The sequence below is a fragment of the Schistosoma haematobium genome, chromosome 4, assembly GCF_000699445.3.
Source record: "Schistosoma haematobium chromosome 4, whole genome shotgun sequence".
Taxonomy (NCBI): Eukaryota; Metazoa; Platyhelminthes; class Trematoda; order Strigeidida; family Schistosomatidae; genus Schistosoma; species Schistosoma haematobium.
The window spans coordinates 20,369,762-20,394,386 of NC_067199.1; the positions used below are offsets into that span (position 1 = coordinate 20,369,762).

Genomic DNA, 24,625 nt, shown 5'->3' on the forward strand with positions numbered 1-24,625 from the left:
ATGTTCGGGATGCGCTTCTCTCCCTCGAAATGCAAACTGCTGCTTCAGGACTGGTCTGCATCAACACCTGAACTAAGGATAGGGAGTGAAGTAGTCGAACGCGTTGACAACTTCACTTATCTTGGAAGTCTGATCAGCCCTAATGGGTTGGTGTCTGACGAAATCTCAGCACGGATTCGAAAAGCTCGTTTGGCATTTGCCAACTTACGTCACCTTTGGCGAAGGCGAGATATCCGTCTATCAATAAAAGGACGAGTAGACTGCGCGGCAGTCCGTTCTGTTTTAATTTATGGCAGCGAAACATGGCCATTAAGAGTAGAAGACATTCGTAAGCTACTAGTATTTGACCACAGATGCCTTAGAAATATTGCTGGCGTCTGCTGGGATCACCGGGTAAGTAATAGTGAGGTTAGACGCACGGTATTAGGGAATGATGGTAAATCGGCTGAGGAGGTTGTGAATCTTCATCGACTGATATGGTTGGGCCACGTGTTACGTATGCCTGAACACCGATTACCACGACGTGTAATGCTAACCGGTGTCGGGAATGGTTGGAAGAAGGTTAGGGGCGGCCAAACCAAAACGTGGCATCAGTACTTGAAGACACTAACTTCTAGTTTGAGCCATGTTGGTAGATGCAGACTACTTGGTCGGGGTCCACGTGACTATCGTAACCAATGGTTGGAGACTCTTGGTGACATGGCTCAGAATCGATCACGATGGTGTAGGTGTATACACTCTGTCTTCTCTTAAACTAAGAGATTAAAATCGTTTCATATCTTTCTTTCTACGAACTAATTCTTTCCTCCTGTACTTTGTCGTGATATGCAATCTTTCTTTTATATATTACCACCTCTGCATTAACTACTTTTATGAATCCGGTGTCCATCCTGTTGTGTTAATGAGGTATGGCAACCTGGACCGATGCATATATGTGCCTGGTCCTACGTTGCAGCTGACTGACTGACTGATAACCAGTCCGATAAACTTAAAGAGGATTCCTAGCTTTCATTAAATTAAGTAGTTTATTCTATGTACAAAACGAGTTCCTAGAATTTGTAACATGATCAAACTCACTAACCACGTTCGACATCTTAGAACTGAAGAACGTTAACCATATAAACGTGGAAGTATTAAAAATCGCGGCAATTGTACATATTGATACAGTCTATAACGTATTCATATGAGATAAAAAATCTTTATCGAAAATCTAAGTGACGACTAGGAACTCCATTCATTTTGCAATAACTTTGTGAATCACAGTTTATCACTAAAATAGGAAGATACCATGAACAAAACTCGATAGTTATCCAGCACAAATTAGGACAAATCATCCCTAAAACAAATAGATGGTGACTTATCTTAACGAAATATAAAGGCTACAAAAAAGCACTATAACGATTACCCAAATATTTATACGAAAGAATGTGATGAACGGATATCAAAGAGCAAGATTTACAATAAGTAGATCTTAAAAGAATAATCAAAGTTAATGATTAGAATGACACAGTCAGCAAAGCTGGTAAAGGATAAATTATCATTTATAATAAAAGACAAAGACATAGACAAAATTGGCAAATAGCACACACAATGAAATCAGAAGCCAAGATTCAATGTGTTTCAATGAGTCTATTTGCACTCAACAGTGAAGATAAGTAGAGAAAGGACACTGTCATGAAGACTAATGAATATTGTTCTAGAAACATTAACAGAAGAGTGACTGGGTGTAATTAAAAGGATAAGACTAAAATTTTAAACAAAAAAAACGATGCTATGTAGTCGTTAACACCGTTATTGTGTGTCATTGTTTTGTCTAAGTAAGTCGATAAGTAAGTAACAGAAGAAAAAAGAGATGAAGGTAAATGAAATCTTATAGATCACTAACACAAAAAATAATAAATAAATAGTTTTTCTGAGTTAGAAAAAAAAACAAAAGAAATGAGAACATGATTTAATTAGTTAGAAATTCTTGTAACAAAGTTAAACGATGCTTCTCACAAATATCCATTTTATTTTGTAAATCTGCTCGATCTGTTATTTCAGCATGTTCTATTTTCCATGATAAATCTTCTACTTCCGCTTCTAATAAAGCTTGCTGATATTCAAATAACTCTTTACGTTCCAATTTTTCACCATAAAATGCATGAGGATAAGTATACTTTAAAGTATATCGACAATTTCTTAATGTATCTGCAGCAAGTAACAAATATTGCCAATCAATCCATGTACCTTCTTTTTTCAAAACTTTTTCATTAATACGCGTTTGAATACGTGCTCGTTGATCATGTTCTAATCGTAGACTACGTTCATGATTTTCCCACTATCATATAGAATAAACAGTTGAGAAATAAAATCGGAATTATCAAAAACAAATTAATGAAGGCATTGGTGTCCAGTGAATCGAAATGGAGATTTATGAATACATTTGATTTAAAATGAATGTTATTACATTTCCGGAAATGATCACGACAATAAGTAAAATTTAGATCGATAAGTAAACTAAATTGGAAAGGTCAGTTTTAAAATATTTACTACTGGTTAGTAATTAGTTTAGCTGAAATCGTTTTTATCAGACAACTAATTTACTAATATAGTTAATCTGATTTCAGAAAAAAAAGCAGTCGAGTATGATCAACGATTTACGATTACTTTCAAAACGACTACATTATAACTTATGAGTGGCAGATAGGAAGTTATTTAATGAAAAAGAATCTTACGAGAAATATCAGTTGTTTAAAATTCTAGATATACATGCTACAGAATGCTAATTAGCACAAAATCTAAGAGCTACTGGTTTCTTGCTTCCTGCTAAATAAGATTAAAATCACGAAATAATATATGACAGGAACAATGATAATTAGCTGAACCTGACATGAGAAGCAGCATCTTACTACTTCGTACGTATATACGCTTCGATTAGGCTTAACACACTCCTAACAACTATCCATTTGACAAATGAGAGTGGGTTCGTGAGAGAACCTTGTTGGAGAGTCCATCTGCCTGATGTCTCCTAGGTTACAGTGATTTTTCAGCTGACTTTAGACCTCGATTTTATTCTTTTTGTCATTACTCATAATTATCAAATATCAGTAAAAACCAAGAAAGTTAGTCAAAAACAACGTAGAACCTGCCACATGTGTACGTCGGTTAAAGTTCCCATATCAGATTAGCACAGAGAGAAGAAATTTTCACGACAAATACCAGAATGGTAGAGGTAGTAACAGTATGAGTAATGATTGAAAAGATTAGGCGTCAAAGATACAATTCAGAAAAATATGAATTAATGAGATTTAAAAAGTATGTGAGAAATCTATAAACTTATGATCTAAGAGAAGACAAAGATTGAGGGCATCTGGGCCATTGAGAACGATTCTGAGCCATGTCAACCGAAGTCTCTAACCATGAAAAATCAAGAACATACCTTACAACAGAGTGACTAAGGTGAACTAGTTGGACTAAACTTTGAAACATGTGATAATCAGTTTAGAAACTATTTTCTAAAATATTGTATAATGACATTTCACCAAAGTGTTAAACAAGTTGCAGAAAGCCAACTAATTAGTTAACCTCCCCTCCTTTAGTTTAAATGGCCATGATTGGAACATCATAGATTAAATAAAGTCAACAACAAGGACTAGTTATCGTGAAATTGATTATTATAAAGAGAATGACTATGGCGATTTCTCAAACTGAATTAACTGAGATGTACCAGGAATTCAGAAATATTTCAAACTGTTTACACACAACAGCGGATATAAACGGAGTAAGATTTTTATGACATTTTCTTAAAGCTTTGGTCTGTTAGAATTTGAAAAACAACATTTCCACTGTTTTTATTATTATCACTACTACTTATACCACTTTCATGCAAATAATGTTAGTATGTAGGGGATGATACTGTGTCAAGCTCACACAGATTATTCTACCCTCTGGACAGATCAATCTATTCATTCTTCGTAAGCCACATTTTTACCCTATCACTTATTCGTTTATCAACCTTGACTACTTTTTATGTAAGCGTGTGTGCACTTCATATCTTACTCACCACATCTCTGTAACTTATTTTTGTCTGACTATATCGATTAACGCTGGATTAAATGAAGTTGGGTCACTCGCATTCATCGCGCGTCATTTCGCTTTGCTTCACTTTCCGATCAACGATTGTATGAAATATACGTATTCAAACCTCATTCTCGTATTTGACTTATCTGATTCCGTTAATCACCAACGCGATTTGAGTTGATGATGATGACATGTGTATTTCGATAGCAATCAGAAACAATCCAATTAGAGTCAGATAATCCAGGGCTACCAAAAGTACAATAGACACATAAATAGATATTGAAAACTATTCAATAAATAAGTACATCTAAGTCGATAATGTTATTTAAAAGTTTTATTTACAGAGACAAACAAACAAATATATTGTACAAGCCTAGATATTAATACAGTTAGTGTATCTAAAATGTACACACAAAAAGGCAACATAAAGGATCTAATTTTTAAAAAAAACTGCACAAACGAACTTACTCGTTCATAATAAAACATATAGCGTTCCAGAGATTCACGTGCACGCGTTCGTACGGATTCTTTTGCAGAATCTGGATTCTCTTGATATTTGCTGCAAAAGTAGTATTCTGCATCGTGTGATTTCCAAACTTTTTAGACATGGAAATGGAAAAAACTTATATTACTACTATGTTAAAGAGAGTTGAGGCGTATATTTTTTACTTATATATGAAAGGGTTTTATAAAATACTCCTCCTTAATACTAAATCCCTTACCATAAAAGTAGTAATTAACAGAAAGCGTATGATGAAGGTTTCTACTTAGTATTTCTTTTTAAGTTTGTGTTGAGGTGATTTATGAATGTAGTGACAAATGTACAGTTAACGGCAGAGATTAAATTAGGCGACACCTCAGCGAAACATTTTTGCCACCATATTGCATCGTACTTGCAAACACGAACAAGACTTTTAGTAATATGCCAACGGACACTGCCTCTGTTTGTTGCTTAAAAGTACCAAGCAAACATTCCACTAGAACTATACACTGTACAATGATTTTGTAGATCACACTTTAAATGTTCGCTTATTATATTACAACAGCAAATTATCTATACTCGGTAACGAAAACAGAATTTCTTAAATGGAGAGAACATTTGAATTTACTTAAATTCTTGTGGCTTGGTGGAGTACCAAAAGTCCCACAGCTAGAAACAACATATTTTGTCTACCAAAAATGCTTTCCTAAACCCGATAACCTGAATCTTGGGAATAGAAATAACATTATAAACAAGTCAATTATTAAAAGGGATCCAAAACAAAGTGAATTTGGTCCCCTGTCTTTCAAAATTACTACGTTGACTGGCGATACCCGATTCACCTTCAGTACAATGGGAAACAAATTTAACTTGATAAAAAGACAGCTAAGGTTCTATTGTTCTTCTGTATCATAGTTTAAGGAAAAATGCAGACAAATTATATAGTTTTACATGACAATTTGGATTCTTTTTGTAAAAAAAAGACGTGTTCTGCATGACTATTTGTTGAAATTGTGTTTTGAAGTGTTTCTCTTCTACATCTTCTTGTTCTTTCTTTTTATTCAGAATTTGACATACACATAGTCAGACACATTGATCACAGTTTTTGTTATGGAATTTTCCCTCATTCTTGGAAACGAATGAATTCTTAAGAAAAGTTTGAAAACCAGGTTTTCTTAAAAGCTCCCCTTCCTGATGTTCTCCATGTTCGACCAGTTTTATTTTTAAACGAAGTGAGTAACTGTGTAAACTTCTTGAGTCCTATCTTATCGGTGATTTGATCGATACCAAACAATTCCACTTTGACAATATAAGATGTCAACATATTGTTGTATCTGAACAAGGTTTAATTTTACGATCTATTGGAACCCTAAGTTCATGATTTCCAGCTCAACGGTCATACTGCTATTTGCCACTGACTAGTTGGGAATTTTAACTTGTGTTCTTTCAATAACACTACTAATAGTTATAGTTGAAAGTACCTCAGCTTATGAAAGCAGCTATCTACTCTACCAGATGCCAAGAATTTGTTATAGACCACCCACCCCCTCTTAATAAATAACCAATAGATAACAAGCACTAGGCAGCATACTTAAGTACAATGAATAACAGACATCCTATTGATTGAGATTAAATGATTTACTACCTTATGTACCAAAAAAATTCTCTCTATTCCTTGGTTTCTCATCCGTACAAATTTTTCTTTATTCGTTAACCTTCTCACATTGGTTTATATTTATTTAGTAGCTAAAATTATTATCAATATTATACTTAAGACTTAAGGTTTTCATTAACAAAAATAACTATGAAGCAGCTAGAAATACGTCGCAAATAAACAGGTGACTAACTACCACTTTTAATATCCCCAAAACACAAGTAGCAGAATATGTTCACTCAAAAACATGTAGACTATGAATTCGGTCCCATTAAAGTATACTTTATGAAACTACAACGAAACGATAATACAGTGTATCGTTATTTCCAATTATTCAAGGTAAGATTTCATTTCAACGCGGTAATTAAATTTAGTTCCCTGAAAGGTTCGTAGTTCAGTTTTACCATTCATCATTTACAGTACTAGTGTACGAGGGCACATTGAGGTAATATTAATTTCTGATACTTAACAAATACTATTTAATGCAGTTTGTATTTGTACAACAAAGTACAAAATAAATATATATTACTCACAGTTAAAGGTTATTTGTGTAATCTATTTTCTTTATACTGATGGAAAAATATGAAGTGGTTACAATGGCTTACAGTCAGTCAGGTTGATGTAAAATAATATTCTAATCCACCAGTAACATAACAAAGTAATATCTTGTTTCGTACTATGAATATAACTCGTTTATTAAGTCCAAGTTAATGTATCCGGCGTTGAGTTACACTGTTTGTTTGAGAGATAATGACATTATACCTGAATCCCCAAACTGAAGTGTTACGAGGTTCGAACTTACAACTTATTGAACAGAAAGTGAGTGTTTTAACCACTAAGCTACAGCCCCTTTTTTGAAATTTGTTATGAATCATTGAGTTAGACGAAAATCATATATGTTCACTGTATATATTAACCCGATGTCCCTTGAAGTTTTATTTACCATAATATCCAGTTAACTGACGTATTTCCTATTCCATAGTTGCCGTATCAATTTTCGTCATATTCACTAGCTAAAAGACTATTTACTTAACTTCCATGTTTTAAAAGCTTTTTTCCTGATTTCGTTACATTAACTTACAAAAGAAAGTTTCAATGTTTGTCAGTAAACAATGTGGGGTCTGATGAATTATTTCTATTTACTATAGTCATCAATACCAAGTTGAAATAGACTAAAGAATTCATAGATTAACATTAAAAAAAAAGTATAAAAAAGAGATGGTTGTCATTCTGAAAAATCTACTTGAAATTATACAAGAAATCAGTTGAACAATGATGAAGCGTATCAATTAGACGTGACTGAGTACAAGCTAAATAAGTATGGTGTTCTTAATAGCCTGTTTTAAAATAATTCTGATTAAATATTTCTAGTGTCTGGAAAGCGCATACACACATCGCAATACATATAACGGTAATAAATCACATGAATGGAGATACATTATTATATGTTAAAATGATACAAAACTGAAAAACATAACAATGGTTTAAAAAAATCTACGATTACTACCACTATTAACAGTATTACAATTACTTACCGCCTAAACACACCCAGCAGAATTCGTAGTGACAAATTGAGCATTTCTAAATGGTAGAAAAAGGTTAAACATTATAAAATTATTTCTGAAGAAAATACTTCTATAGTTAATGAATATGGACAGTTTTACATATATTTTAATCTCAAACCTTAATCCTTAATAATAAACTCTAGTGGTTAAAAGCCTACAGGCAACCTAGAAAAGTTCATCAATTACGCAAAAGTGAAATATATTTGGCAAATTTTACATTGTATAAAATCTAAATAATCATATGTTCAACTTTTTGCTTTCTAATTATTTGGGCGGGAAAAATTTTTTAAGATCATTTGAAGATGTATTCAAGTTCGTAGGTAGTCTTTAAAATAATTTGAAATTTTATAGCTTCGTTTTGTTCTTTTATAGTTCATTGACATGAAACGAAGTCCTGAAATGCTATAGAAGTGTGGTATACTAATTAATCAAGTCTAAACAACGACTCATATTACAGTAAACTAATATGAACACAAATAAAGTTACATATGAATTTTAATTTCTGAAAGCATCGATAATTCAGTATGATTTATATATACACGAAGTGTTACATATGAAAATGTAGCTCAAGCACACATGTACAAAAGGGTAAATAATCGGACAAATTAACAAAATATTGAGGGAAAATTCATGTTCAACTTATATGAATTCGAAGTGAAAAGAATACAATAAGTATATCACTGAAAAACCTATAAACAGACCACAGCACAACTTTGAGAATGTACATTAGCTTAAACGTAAAAACTGGAATATTTTAGTTAATTACGCTGACAATGTGAGTGTTTGAATATAAAACTTATCTTTTTAAAAATATTAAACAGTATACTGAGGTACTGACTAAGCAATTTTACTGATGACGTATGAACGTGTGATCGCTATGTAAATAAGAATAGTAGCTAAACCGTCAGACAAATGACTAGAGATCTTATAATTAAGTTATAATTAAGCTAATAAAAATAAGGAATGACTCAACAATTTGAGGATCTTCTTTCCTATTAATGAAGTATAAGCCACAACCATTATCTGAGGACCGACTGTATTAGTTCATCATTCACATCTTGACGGGCGCAAAAAAGGTTTAAGTCTGTAACTTATAGGTATAGTGAAGCAGATGAACTAACGAGCCACACCTTAACAGAATACATTTCCAAATCCGCTTCGTAGTATTCTACTTAAAATATACATCCCAAAATTAATTCCATATATATTCAACGATCGAATCCGATTTATAAAAATGTGAACTCTAAAAGTCAAAATACTAATTACATAGAGGATACATCGATTTCAAGCAACTATATATATATGGGCAGATAAGGTAGAATAATTATGCCAACGAAAATAATTACAATAGGCCTGTAATAACAGTTATGAAGAAATGTATTTGGATACACGGTCATGAAATATTTGGTCGAATCGGAATGGTACACTCTACTGTCTAGAAAAAACCAGGTTGCATAAAAGTGTGATAATAATTCCCAAAGTATATACACTAACAACACATTATTACAAGCTCCTAACCTAATACATTGTTAAATTTATTAATAATAATGTATGAAAGTGCCCGAAATTAGACCATATATATTACAATAATGTTTAAACTATCTAACATTTGTTCTTCTTTCCAATTTCCAAATAGAAAACATTTTACTTTTTTAAATGGCTCTGTTTACAAACAACTAACTGATAAGCCTTTGTCATGAGTTTGAGCATGCCAAATATACGTTTCAAAATATTATTTGGTTTAAGGAATCAATCCTGTGATATATAATCTCCTACTTATATTCACTTCTGATTTTTATCAACCTTATAGCTAATCACGGAATGTTTTCTAAATTTTGATTATCAAACTGTGTTGTTTAACCTCTTTTTTTTATTTTCGCATAAATAAAATTATCAACTGATGTATGATCACATTTTATAAAAAATCAAACTTTTTACTACTTTTTACTGTTGTTTTAGATAAACGAAGTGGTTTGAACTTGATAAGTTTTCAAATTGAACGTTAGGTTCGGTTTCTAAGCTCTTCTAGTAACTACCAGGCTAAATCTACACAGTGACTTGAGCATAAGCGAAAAGGCGCGAAATATGGAAGAAATGATTTACTCCAAAGGTTCTTTTATGTACAGAAAATCTAAGGTTTTTAAGGTATTTTAGATGACCTTGGGTTTCCGGAAAATTCTAGAACGCTACTAAACATAATAGCAGTATAGGTAATCATCCAACCAGAAACCCGACGTGTGACTTTTAATTTTCTAGATGTTTCTGGAAAAACTTCTGGTGAGTGCTGATTGGATAGGACGCTTAGCGTTTTCAGAGCCTTTTTTGGCTTTTTTTCGAGTGTTATTCTGGATCCCCAGAACAGAACTTTAATTGTCATGAAATAATAAAAGAGTAATATAAATTCACCTACCATATGATTGCAACCTTCATTTTTCTCGATACACACATGACACGATGGACAATCTTTTGTATGAGCTGTCATATAATTTGCTGTTCCTGAATCATCTCGACACTTAACAAGCCAGTGCTTTAGAGTTGCACAACTAGTTGGAGCATGATACGCTTCCGAGCACATAAAACAGAACTCTGCATGGCACCGCTCGCACTGAACACGCCGTGCTTTTGGTTCTTCAAGCGCACAAATCAAAACAGGACAACTCAAACCGACACAAAAACGTAATGATGGATGACTCTAAAATCATTGAGAAAAACGAAACGTTAAGTCATTCAACCTGAAAATTAGAAATCTAAATAAAATGAATAAGCATTGGTTTGTAGTACTGCAAGCTCGATGACTTGTATTTATAACTACAACGAAAAGCTAAACGTCCTATGCAGTTTGTAGTTATGATAACCAGAAAATCCGGATTGTAGCTGTTACCTTGGCGTGATGTTCAGACTAACCTACAGCACTGACCCAGTCAAGCTACATTGACTAGAACATCTATTTCTTTAGGTCCTACCACATCAAGTAGTTTAGTGGAGGAGGCGGTAACCCAAGTTCCGAGGGAGAAGTCGTACTGCGGACTATATGGAAGTATGAAGGCAGTAAGGAAGTCCCTACAGATAACCAGCATCCCCATCTGCTGCCTCCTTGCAATGGAAGGGTTGGAAAAGATTGACCCTAAATACGTCATACTTCATTTAATCCAATGAATTTTTTATCTCCGATAGTAAAGCCTTTTTCAATGACGGAGCTGATATAACCAAAAATCTGCAAAAAGTTCGCCCTCGATCGGCCTTAAGCAGTTGTACCTTGGGCTCTGTTACGCTCCTAGATCACTAAGACCACTACTAATTCAGTTTCATTTTCACGTCCTGAAAATATAAACCATCCTTCCATGGTGAAGTCAACAGGGAAGTGATAACCACCCTAATACTTTTAACCGCACTCGAGATCACCTTGTTCACGAAAAAATCACTTCATTATTTCTCAGTACTTCTCCTATTCCCGTTATTAACCCTTCCCCTATTACTTTACCGCCATGTACCACCAGTGTTAAGGAGATGAGTTCAAGAGATGTTATTCCTCGTCTCCTGAAACTGCACTACAAATTATATTTTGGAGTGTCCAACGTTCAAGCCTTGTGTCAGATAGACCAATAGGCTTCCTTGGCTAGTGCTCCATAATCTCGTCCTATCGATATGTTATCTCCAAAAGATGCACACATGATCCAAGTACGATTATTCACTTGAACTCACCTAATTAATACATAGAACCAGCCAAATCTATACACCATATTTCTGAGGATTTGACTTCCATTTCTTGTCGCATCGCAGGCGTAAGCATAGCAGTAGGTCTAAAAGTAGAACAGGCTCTCCTGGAGTATTAATAGCAGGTTACCCACCATTCTAAAACAATCGGGATGAGATTGAAATAAACTCTTCTTTCCTTAATGAAGTTGAAAAGTTTATAGCTAATCTAACACTAAGGACAGCAGAAAGTCCTGAAGAATTAACCTCGAAGTACTTTAAGTATGGTGATCCAGTTTTTGCAGTTAGATTACCTGAAATCTTAGCTAAAACCTGGAAACTAGACGTAATCCTATCTGATTAGTTTCCATCACTGGTTGTCCCGATATATAAGAAAGGAGAAATAACCCTTTGTGGTAACCGTAGAGGAATCAGTTTAACTAATATAGTACACAAAATATTTGCTTCAATAATCATCGGACACTAAAGTAAGGCTTGTGTAGAGTAAACTCAAGAAAACCAGGCTGGTTTCAGATCTGAATGTGGATGTATCGTCCGAATCTTCACTCTTCATTAGGTCTCAGAACACAGATATACTTTTCCAAATTCGACCTTGTGGCAGAGTTTGACTGTTGATCGAGTCAGCCAGTCACAACGTAGAACCTGTACGTATGTATATCGGTCCAAGTTGCCATATCCCATTAGCACGAGATGAAGTTATCAGACCAAATCCCAAAATAGCAGGAGTAGCAGCAATATCAGTGGTAAGAAGAAATATTAAGCATCGGCGATGCAACTCAAAAAGAAAATATAAACTGGCGAAATAAAAAAAGTTGTGAGGAATTTAGAATCTCATGATCTGCGGAAAGGCAAGGAGTGGATGCACCTGCGCCAGTGCAAATGATTTCGAGCTATGCCACTCAAAGTCTCAACCCATTGGTTACAGCAAATACGCGGACCCCGACCTAGTGGTCCGTACCTATTAATATGGCTAAGTCTATGTCTGTCAACATAAGTAGCACACACCATAACACATTTCCCAACCACATCAGTTGATGATGATTTACTACCTATCTCATCAATCGTCTAACCATCCTTACCTATTACTCTATTCCTAACCCAGACACTTCTTACTCCGTGATCCCAAAATGTATGAACAATGCCTTGAAGACACCTATTATCGAATACCAGAAACATACAAATATCCCCTACTCTTAATGGCCATGTTTCACATCCATAAAGGAGGATGGAGCGAACGGCTGCGCGGTAAACTCACCCTATGGTTGGAAGACAGATATCTCCTGTACGCCACAAGTGACGCAAGTTGGCAAAAGCCAATAGAGCTTTCTGAATCCGCGCTGAGATTCCGTCAGACACCAAACTATTGGCATTGATGAGACTCTCAAAATAAGTGAGGCGTCAGATGCTTTCAATTACTTCGCTCCCTATCACTAATTCAGGCGATGATGCAAGCCAATCCTGAAGTAACATTTTACATTTGAAACAGCCGTTTTATTGCTGGAGGCGATCAGGAGATTGCATTTTGTCAGCGTCTTCACCAAAGAGAAATACATCATCCGCGTATTCGAAATCAACAAGTGAACCTCCTGGTAGACGAACAATCCCTGAAAAGTCAGACGACGGAAGTGTCATCTCCAAAAGCATGTCTATGACAAGGTTAAATAAAAATGGAGGAAGTGGACAACCATGACAAACAGTACTTAAAGTAACCAATTGCGATGGCAGTTCTCCATAAGCTCTGGCCGGACAGGAATTGTTCGAGTAGAGAGCCTGTACAATGTTAATGTACTTCATTGCTACACCTTTCAATGACAAAAACTGCCACAATCTCCTGCAGGCTTTACCGTTAGAGACAAGAATCCGCCGGGTAAGGTGAGGTGTGACATTTTCAGGGCAAATTTTTTCGAACCCCTTCCTTCTGTTGTGAGAAGGGAGAATCGATGCAGGTGATGGTTGTTCGAGGAAGACACCTTACTGCCGCCACACATCTGTACAGCCAGTAGTACATCGTCCTCGAGCCTTCGGATGGTGCTTTTAGTTTCACCGTTCTTCAACCGACCTGCCTAACATGGTAGGGCCCAAATGAAAATGTGTTTTAGCCAATATAGTTCGGTTAAGCCATCATGATAGGCAAGCCTTACCACCACATCAAGGTAGCAGGTACGATCGCGTGTTGATCGAGAAGTTCTGTAGTAACGCCTATCGCTAAAAAGGATACCAAATTACATCAAATTTGTACAGGCCATAATCAGTCACTACTGGCCGAGTTGAACCTTGCAATGAACTCTCATCAGAATAGTCAACCCTGAGTGTTCGTCAGGGTAGTCCGCTCTCTCCATTCTTATTCAACCTCATCATGGACATTGTCTCAGGGAATTGTTCTACCAAAAAACTGACTAGCCAACTTGGAATACGCAAACGACAGTTATACTGTGTGAAGATGCTGACAAAATACAAAATCTGATCGTATTGAGCAACAATGTATGTTAATGTTGGGGAGATCCAGAATATTCCTCGAAAAAAGTTCGGAGAGGCTCTGAAAACGCTGGGAAATATTTTATCTAACCAGCGTCGAGTAAGTTTCTCAGAAACACATGGAAAAAGAAGTTACGTGTCATATTTTTGATTGGATGATTACCTACCCTGTTACTATGTTTAGTATGGTTCCAGAACCTTCCAGAAGTCTAAGGCCGTCTGAAAGGATATAAATACCCTCGATTTTTCGTAAATAAATGAAAATTGAAGTAAAGCGTTCTTTCCACATCTCGCGCCTCTTTTGTCCTGTTCAACAGTCAGTCAGTTAGCTAGCTACAACGTAGGACCAGGCATATATATGCATCGGTCCAAGTTGTCATACCGCATTGGCACAGCAAGATGAACATCGGATTCATAAAAGTAGTTAATGCAGAGGTGGTAATATATAAAAGAAAGATTGCATATCACGACAAAGTACAGGAAGAAAGACTTAGTAGATAAAAAGAAAGATATGAAACGATTTTATTCTCTTAGTTTAAGAGAAGACAGAGTGTATACACCTACGCCATCGTGATCGATCCTGAGCCATGTCACCAAGAGTCTCCAACCATTGGTTACGATAGTCACGTGGACCCCGACCAAGTAGTCTGCATCTACCAACATGGCTCAGACCAGAAGTTAGTGTCTTCAAGCACTGATGCCACGTTTTGGTTTGGCCGGTCGTGTAGATTTAGCCTGGGGGTAAGAAAAGCTTGAGAAACCTATTGAAGCATTTAAACAGAAGATTTATCAGTTCGGTATCGGTTTGCCCTCCTAAATATTGCCTGAAGACTGGTTTGTATCAACGCCTGAACTAATAATAGGGAATGAAATAGTTGAAAACATCAACCACTTTACTTGTTTCAAAAGTCTCACCAACCCTGACATGTTGGTGTCTAATGAAATCTTGACAGATTCAGAAGACTCGGTTACCTTTTACCGATTTGAGTCAAAGGTAACGTAGACCAGATGTCCATCTGTTAACCAAAGGTCAGTCAGTCAGCAACAACGTAGAACTTCGTACGTACGTACATCAGTTCGAGTTGCCATACTGTGGTGTGTGCTACTTATATTGACATAAGTAGTATATGATGCTAGTCGTGAACAGAAGGTCTGACAGCAGAGAGACAAGAGGATCGAACAGTAAAGAATGGGAACAGGATTCAATTTGTATGAAAATGCAAGAACAATGAAGTTTGAGTCATTTTGAGACAATTGGTGGACATTTTGCAAATTAAGCATTTACTTTATGATTGTTAGATTTTATTAACAAGTCCTGTAATTTTGTGTTAAATACATTCGATTGTCTCCACTGGTGTTCTTGTTCACTACAATATCACATTAGCACAGAGATGCAATTGTCGATCCAAGTCCCATAGTGGTAGAGGTAGTAAAAGTATGAGCATTAATCTGAAGCATTAGGGTTAAAATGTGTTTTTCAAGGAGTATAATCCAATGAAATAAATTTGGAAAGAGAAAAAAGAAAGGGACATGAAGAATTCAGAAGATTAGGACTTGGGAGAACACAAAGATTGGATGCACCTTCACCATTGCAAACGATTTTTAGCCATGTCATTCAAGGTCTCTAACCATCGGTTGCTGTCATCTCGTGGATACCAACCAGGTAGTCTACACCTACCAACATGGCTCAGTCCAATTGTCAATGACTTCATGGATTTTTGCCATATATATATATATATATATATATATATATATATATATATATATATATATATATAACCAGGCGATATAACAGGAAACTAGAAAATAAAGGACCTGAATAAAATAACGCAGAATCCTGAGAATATGCTTACTGACCTTTAAACACCAAAGAAGCAGAAAGGTCAAGAGAACCAGGTAAACGTATACAAACGAAAAGACACATATAAATGAAAGAGGCCACTAAAGCAACTGACATAACGAAGGTCTGACAATGTTGTTTAGGACAATAAGGAAAACTCTGCAATTAAACCAACCAGATCATCGAACTCAATAACACCACAGACCGATAAATAATTAAAGCAATGAGATGTCTGAATTGTGCAGCAAAATGAAGAATGACAGCATCACAGATAAGACTTGTTTTTAGTCATGTTACTCAACCCGACCGTTGCTGCTACCCTGAAGTGGTGATCGGGCTTGCCTATCGTGATGAACTAATCGGGCTACACTGGTCGGAACAATCATTTCTCAAGGTCCTATCATGTCAGGCAGATCGGTTGAAGAACGGTAAAACTAAAAGCAGTAAACCCAAGATCCGAGAGCGAAGTCGTATTGCTGACTGTACAAAGGTGTGACGGCAGTAAGGTGTTTCCTTCGGAAAATCAGAATAACAACGATGCTACCTTCCCACAAAGGAAGAGTGGAGTTAGAAAAGGTAGACCCTAAAAATGCACATCCTGCCTTATCCAACGGATATCCATCTCCGGTGGTGAGGTCTCAACAAGTAGGCAGTTAACACAGAAATTACCCACCAAAAGGTCGTGTGTGACCGACCGTAAGCAGTTGTCTATTTAGGCACTGAGGTCACGCTCACAGGTCACTAAGATCAACTCTAACCCAATTTCTTTCCCAGGTGTCATGTTGACAGTTAAGAATAATAGAATAAAATGCCTTACCTCAACCATACGTTGAAACAGTAGATTCAAATATTTGTCTTTTACAGTCGGATTTTTCAACAGTGTTAAAAGGAAATCTTCGATCACTAAAACATTACATCCAACCGACATACATTTAATTTCAATACTAGAACCTTCTTCTATTTTAATTGTTAAATATGAACGCCAGCAATCTGGACAAAATCTATGTCCACAAGAGAGACCGTAGAGACCATTCATTTTATTACTGGTCAGGAAGTCACAACTTTTATCATGAGGGTTATCTGACCAAACATCTAAGACAGTGTTGTAGATATTATTATTAGTAGTAGTAGTAGTTGTTGTTGTTGTTGTTGCTGTCGTTGTGGAAGAAGAGGAAGAAGAAGAATGGGAAGAGGAGAAATGAGTTACGCCGGAGGGGAAAGACGAAGTGCAATTTTTTGAATTCCCTTGTTTCAAAGGAGTTGGACTATGAAGCAGTTGTAAATCTGATTCATTGAATATATTAACTGGATTGTCCGTCTTATTTGATGGAACTGTATAACATATTTCACAACAGGAGTCTAGAGGATTATAACGTATAAAGAATAAAACTGTATAAATAACCAATAACGGTAATAGAAAACCAATGAAGTACTTTGATGAACCAAAACTTAACCAAATATATTTCCAACATTAGTTGAATATCAGGCAACAATTAGCAACCTTGAGCACACTAATACACCATATTAATCAAGATTTGAAATGTAGTAATCAACCTGAAAGACTGTAGTTTGGATTCTAGTATATCAGCTCAAAGTTGCAAATGTAGGCTTAGTGCTTCACATGAATCGTAAGTAAAACGTATGTATGACCTCAAGAAAACTCATGCTACGATTGAAACCTAAACTTTTTACCTTCATGGTTAAAGAAAGCGAGTTTACCCCTTGTCCAAAAAACCTATTCATCTGGTAGAGGAGAAGCATATGCAGTACTTATAACAATAATCATAATTACAGCATTACAGATACATATATTAAGTTTTGAGCAACACTTCCCATGAGAGATTTTATTGAGAGTCTCGGATCCAAGTTACTCTAACAAGATTCAAACCTAAGGCTCAACGATTAAAAAATCACTTAGTGATTCCTACATACTGGCCTCTAATACTTAATAGTCACATTTTCAGATAAAGTGGCCATCTTGGTCATTTTAGACTGTTAGGTACATTATAAGGTATGTTAAAAGACAGTGCGTTAGTATTAACTGCCTCATAAAAGTAGGTTACAACCACACATGGCCCTCGTCCGGAAATGGGAGAATTTAATTTAAATTCTTCCGGACAAGCCGATTTTTACAAACCTTTCCACCAACACCGGAATTTTGTACAGTACGAATGTTTTATCTACGGTCATGCCTTCCACATCCGCCTTTTTAGGCAGCTTGATGGCAGTAATTTGTTAATGGTAACTGTCAATTTTCAATAAATTTGAGTCTAGTTTTCAAGAATACGTTTCGTTCATTATTTCAACTCAATTTGACTCGATAAAAGTATAACACTCTCCTTGTACCAATCCTTAGAGTGAACGATAGAGTGATAAAACAACAATTTATCATAATTATGCAAACGAAGTAATGAAATAACTTAATCACGTAAAGTTTCAGTTCAGCAAAAACACTCGTTTGAACACTAACATTGAGACAGAAGGGCAGAGAGCTAGACCTCAGTTAAAAAGTTCTGGAACATATCTTTAAGGAAGAGGCATGATGGATAGAAACACTTAATAGTGAGGTCAAACATAGCCTTCATCTTAACAATTATATTTAGCAAGCGAAAAAATTCCTGGACAACAATAAAAAAGTCAGTCATAAATTAAGTACAAAAATATAAATAACCTGGAGTGATTTTCGGAGGAAGTATGTATGAGACTACTTGAAAATTGAAGTTTTGAATCGCGTGAATAGTAGCCATTACTGCTTGACTATCACTGGAGCTGGATTGTATATTAAGACTTGGGAGTATATTGTGACTAATTAACGTGAGTAAAGGATGGGTCAAGAACTTTTTCTTGATTGCCTCCACGTCCCATCTATTATTATGTAACAGCAAACGAGCTATGGCTGGTGGCACCTGAAATCATTCAACAAGATTTATGTTTGGTTTTACTTTTTTATAATACAAAGGAAGTGGTATAATGGGGTACTGAAGAATGCGCTACATGGAAATAAGTAAGTGTTGTACAGAAGAATAATAATGATAATAAGAATGAGTATAAAAAACAGGCTTAGAATAAGAGCACTGGCACAATATATATTCCTGATAAGTATATTTACTACTTACTCACTTAACAGAATAAAACTGTAAAATGATTACCTCTGGTTCCTATTTCGAAGCATACATTTCAAGTTACATATAGCCCAGGAAAAGGTGTGCTGACAGACAATAACACAAGGGTTATTCTTTAGTGAAGAAGAACATCGAACGGACAAGTGATTCAACTCATAAAAATTAAGTATTTACATTCAGACAAGTGAACTTGCAGGTATATAGTACAATTCATCAAAAGAAATTGTAAAACTACGCTTTTAAGCCAGAATTCACAGACAGTAACAAAGATGTCTGTAGCTGGCATAAACCTTTCTATGTAAGAAAATTAAATTCCTCAAAAGAAGCTCCGATTACTGTGTATTACGAAGCAAAAGCAATCAAGCTCTTTGAGTGACTAGATGTCAAGAATGAGCCGTCTGTTTCTGCGATTTTTTAAAAGTGCTTTACACTTAAACACTAAAGGAAAACGATAGTAAAAATCAATCTGCGAATTATGTAACCTGAATGGTGCCAGGCTATAACGAAACACCGATCTTAAACTTCACGTAGAAAAACCTTTTTCCAGGTACTGTACTACTGGGTACATTTTTCAGAACCGTACTAGAAGTCTCACTACGACGTTATACGTCTTTCCTGAGTTATTTTTGAGTAAGTCACTTATTTCCATCAGAGCAAACCACTTCAGAAAAACATGAACTCAAAAATTCTGAAACTATGCAATATATGCGTTTACGCATTTAATTACATAAAATATTAAATTAGTAAATGATCACGTCAGAACTATTAATTTCTTAAAAGTCAACTCTGTTTAGACTTTAAAATTCTAATGGTATCTCAAGACCCGATGCTGATGAGGTACAAGACACTGAATAACGTCTATCTTCACACATTATTATTTGGACTCTTATTGAGACGACATGGACTGACTAGGAGAAAGGAACGGAAATGATGATAGATTTGCAAACTTATGTGAATTCGACAAAATGGTTATAGATAGCACAATATCCCCACACAAACGCATACACAAAGCTACATAGATCACACCGGATCACACCACGGAGAACCAGACAGACTGTATTTGTATCAATAAAAAATTCCGAAGGATAATAGATGTGAGAACCAGGAGAGGCGCTGACATGGCTTCAGATCACCACTTAGTTGTAGCCAAGAGAAGCAAAAGAAACAGTGGACAACTGGGGAAACAGCATTACAAAGGTTCAATGCAGCCTTCCTTCGAGATACTGACAAACTCAACTGATTTAAGATAGCTCTCAACAAGAGGTTCCAAGCCTTACAGGATATACTGAAAGAAACTACTATGGAGGACAACTGAAAAGGGATCAAAAAAGCGTTAACTCCAAAGTGTCAGCAGGTTCTGGGCAACAAGAAGCATCATCACGAGGAGTGGATCTCTAGGGAAACCTTGGACAAGATTCAAGAAAGGAAGAACAAGAAGACAGCAATTAACACCAACTGAGCAAGAACAGAGAACGTCAAAGCACAAGCTGAGTACACAGAAGCAAACAAGCAAGCGAAGAAGAGCATTAGAGCCGACAAGCAGAAATACTAGCAACGACGGCAGAAAAAAGCTCCAAGAGAAGGAAATATGAAACAACTATATGATACAACGAAGAAACTAGCAGGGAAATGTGGAATCCCTCACGTACCTGGGTAGCATCATCGATGAACAAGGAGGATCCGATGCAGACGTAAAGGCGGGGATCGGCAAACCAAGAGCCGCATTCCTACAATTGAAGAACATATGGGACTAGGAACAACCAATACCAAACTCACAATCTTCAATACAAGTGTCAAGACAGTTCTACTGGACAGAGCTGAAACTTGGAGAACTACCACAACCATCATCAAAAAGGTAGAAGTATTTATAAACAATTGTCTATGTAAGATACTGAATGTCCGTTGATCGGATACCATCAGGAATAGTCTACTGTGGGGGAGAACAAAGCGGCTTCTGACTGAAGAGGAGATATGGAAAAGACGTTGGAAGTGGATAGGACACACATTGAAGAAGTCATTAACCTGCATCACGAGGCAAGCGCTAACTTTTAATCCTGAAAGGAAACGGAAAAGAGGAAAGCCGAAGAACACATTGTGCCGAGAATTGAAAGCAGACATGAATAGTATGAATATCAACTAGAAACAATTAGAAGAGATTACCCAGGACAGAGTTGGATGGAGAATGCTGGTGAGCGGTCTATGCTTCTCTATGACAAGTAACAGGTGTAAGTCTTATTAAAGATGGTCGAGGTGGTCTAACAATGAACATTTCGCGACATTCCGATTAGTTTAATTAAACTTGATAAGCTATCAAACAGTAAACCATCTAAATTGGATTTTTTATTTCAGATTTCTGTTTTGTCAAAAGAGTTTGGATAATCCGATCGTGAGGACGAAAGAACAGTCGACTTTAGTACTGAAGTATGTTACAGTGCTGTCATCCACCTTGTATCCTGTTACACATCCAAAACTACCGACCTCTATTCCAAAGCAACTTATAAAACTAATTGAGGCTATCATAACGTTTTATTCCGTTTGTGTATAAAGTTACAGTCATAGGACCATGGATAATTTCATAATTCTAACTGTGGGACTGGTGAGGTTAAAATATTGTTGATACAAAACAGGTCCATGTAACTGAAAAATCGACATTTTCGATTGACACAACGTAAGCCTATAATAAACATGACACAGTCGAAAGCAACCATATTACTATGGATTAATAAAGTTCAGGCAAACAGATCGACTTATGACAAGACTCAGTAAAATAAATCGTGTGCCAGATTACTGTGGTATGCTATTCACTGATGAAAGCTACGAAATTTGAAATAGACCACGTAACTAGGATACCCAGAGGAAGTTCTATTGTCTTCTAAGGATTTCACAATGACGAGCTGTTGTATATCAGAAGCATAGCATTACTCTGGAATTATACCATCTGTAAGATTAAAATTCTGTAAATTATGTTGTTAATGATTTCCAAAGACCATTCAACACTACTGGATCATATTTTTGACAACCTTTCTATGTTTGAGCAACGCGCAAAACGAAACATACGTTGATTAAGTTACACAGGGTATCAACTGTGCTGTTCAGGAAAATTTCAACTTCATTCCTTTCAAAGGCTTTGTACAGAAAAGACTCAGGATGAAGTCTGTCGGAACAAAACCTGAATGTAATAACATAAACAATGAAATTTACCCATACCTGTCACCCTCCACATCATATTCCGGCTCCATATAATTGTAATCGTCTGATTCATCTGAATCATATGACTGGTCATTGTTTTCCTCCTCCATTCTAAAGACGGAGCATTAAACATTGAGGACTACCATTTCGACCTAGATTTTAGAAAGAACCGCTTCTTCTACAACAACCTTCGAACACTAACTTTCAGACGTCAAACTTATATGGACAGAAATAGACGATCTATTGCTTTTTAAGATCTGTGTTTGGGTTAAAGAAGGTAGACCTTGGTAACAGTTGAGTATAACTCGTGTTTAATTTCTTTACTGCCTAAAGAGTGAAGACAATTATTATTGTGAGGAGTAATCGAGTAGTATTCCTTGATCTGTATTCAACTAAAGAAAACGTCAAGAATTTGTGTAAATCCGGCGAATGGCAGCACCAACGTAACTTGTAGGAAGTTCCACAACTTATAGATATTAATCACGATTAGATTTACACAAATTCATATATGTGCTCTTTCGTGTTCAAAGCTTAGGCTTATTCTTAAGTAAGCTTTTAAGACAAAGAGGATTGTGAATAATATAAAACATCATGGCGGTAATCTCGATATCTTTCTGTGCTGAGTATGGTACAAGTTTAACACACTTAAAGTTGTTAACAGTTAGTAAGTTTCTGATGGTCCGATCATTTGTTCCACTCATGTCTTCTAGATGTAAGAAATATTAGAGGCTTCGTATCTTATTCTAAATTTGAATATCGTTTGAACATAGCAGAGTCTGGAAACTCATGGTGCTAAGCAATTCATTGCTAAAAAAATTAAAAAGATCAACTGAGATTATGAACCAACCAGCATAAGACCATCATTGAAAACCTGGAAACACTGAACGTTCATTTCGTTCTACCATGAGATTCTTCTGAAGTGCACACCCATGACTATAAAAGCCGGACTCGAACTCTTAACTTATAATAAAAAAGGAAGTGGCTCAAACGAAACATAAAGCAGTACTTTGGTCTTGACTGTAAGCCAGAAAGATGAACCAGGGGTACCTCTGGTATTTTTTAATCTTCTGATTAATTAGTTCCATAGCCACTTCATTAACCACACACTGATACCTACCGATGTCATTTTAAGACAAAGAATTCTATAAAAAACTTTCAAACGGGTTGAAAAAATCCTGACAGCCTGAATTAACAGTATGATTGTTCGCCACCAAGGGTTTTCGGCTATGAAAGTAGTCAGTAAGTTCGCCCTATAAGTTCTACTTGTAGGACAATCATGTTCATAGTCGGAAAGAACACGTTCGTTTGGAGGATGGTCTCGTAACATTTTATACAGGACCTTCGTTACTGAGAGTGTAAGCAGAAGCTACCGCCCAGTTGCTCCGTAAGAATACGAGTAAAACCATACCTCTCTTGTAGTCAGAATATAGTTTACTCCCAACTTGACACTTAAAGAACAGAAGGGGGGTAAGAAGGATGTATGCAAACAAGTGGAAAGCAAATTATGCATTTACAGTCAATTCTTTTCAGAATAAAAACGAATTTGTCACATTATACGACGACGCACCAGTAAAACTGATAATCACTTGCTGCAAACGCGAAGTACGATCAGTATTAACCTTCAAACATCTTTCGACCCTAGCATTTTTATAACGGCCACCCAACATTAAATAACCATCCTGTAATTCAAAGGCCCAATACTCTAAATCCACTAATCCGATCCATCCTAACTCTGAGATTGGTATGCTCAATCGTCTCGGATTGACAGTGGTGAGCCTCAGGGAAGTAAGTAAATCGGTGCATCGAGTGACACGGTGTCACGGCTATCCAACTGACGCTTCGGAGAATCTATAAAGTTTGCAGAACTATGGGTTTCAGAAAGAACATTCTTATGAGGACCAGAAAACTATGGAAACAGTTAGAGTGCCCCATAGCTTGTTCGATAGTCATTTCCAGAACGTTTGACCCTTTAAAATTCGGAGACCCTAGTTACAGACTTGCTAAGAAACATATACGCATGAGTTGGAGCATTTGAAGGGAAGGTTACGGGGGAATAAGACTTATATACTGCAAGTACATTTTGAGAACGGTTTGGTAGTACTTGTATGTGATATATTACTTTGCCAGTTTTCTACTGAATTCGAGGTGTAGCGAGAAAAGTTTCATGTCTCGGCCAATCGTCGAAATCCACTAACTGTGCATTATACGAGATTGAGTAGACCTGAACAAACCACTCCATAGTTGGGGCATATCCACGAATTTGTGGTGGAATAGCACGAACAAATAAATTTGTACAACAATTCCAGCTAGCCTTTCTTACTAATCATATTAGTAAGTTTTAGCAACAATACGTTCTGCAAAATCCCTCAAGGAACGATGTGACGTTTTTCATTTATTCAAGTACTAAGGGTTATTACTCTAGGTTGTACTTCAGGGTAATCCCGACTAAATAAGTAATCGAAAGCCCGCAGACACATCACTCCTCATGATGTTAAGCATCAGTTCACCGATAGTGGATGGCCA

The 24,625-nt window shown here is 36.1% G+C and overlaps 1 protein-coding gene across 2 annotated transcripts; it reads right to left on the reverse strand.

Annotated features, from left to right (window-relative positions):
• Positions 1-1,141: 1,141 nt before the first annotated feature.
• Positions 1,142-22,407, reverse strand: ARIH2_4 (E3 ubiquitin-protein ligase arih2). Of its 2 annotated transcripts, XM_051215933.1 has the most exons (8): positions 22,121-22,407; positions 21,971-22,082; positions 18,463-18,697; positions 16,609-17,150; positions 10,173-10,454; positions 7,733-7,778; positions 4,531-4,658; positions 1,142-2,320 (listed from the first exon to the last, which is right to left on the reverse strand). In XM_051215933.1, the coding sequence occupies exons 1-8, from the start codon at positions 22,210-22,212 to the stop codon at positions 1,952-1,954; spliced, it is 1,806 nt and encodes a 601-aa protein (XP_051066477.1). In that variant the 5' UTR covers positions 22,213-22,407; the 3' UTR covers positions 1,142-1,951. The 2 variants fall into 2 exon arrangements, with proteins under 2 accessions (XP_051066477.1, XP_051066476.1); XM_051215932.1 differs by lacking the exons at positions 16,609-17,150; positions 18,463-18,697; positions 21,971-22,082; positions 22,121-22,407 and having other exon boundaries at positions 1,142-4,658; positions 10,173-15,123.
• Positions 22,408-24,625: the final 2,218 nt, after the last annotated feature.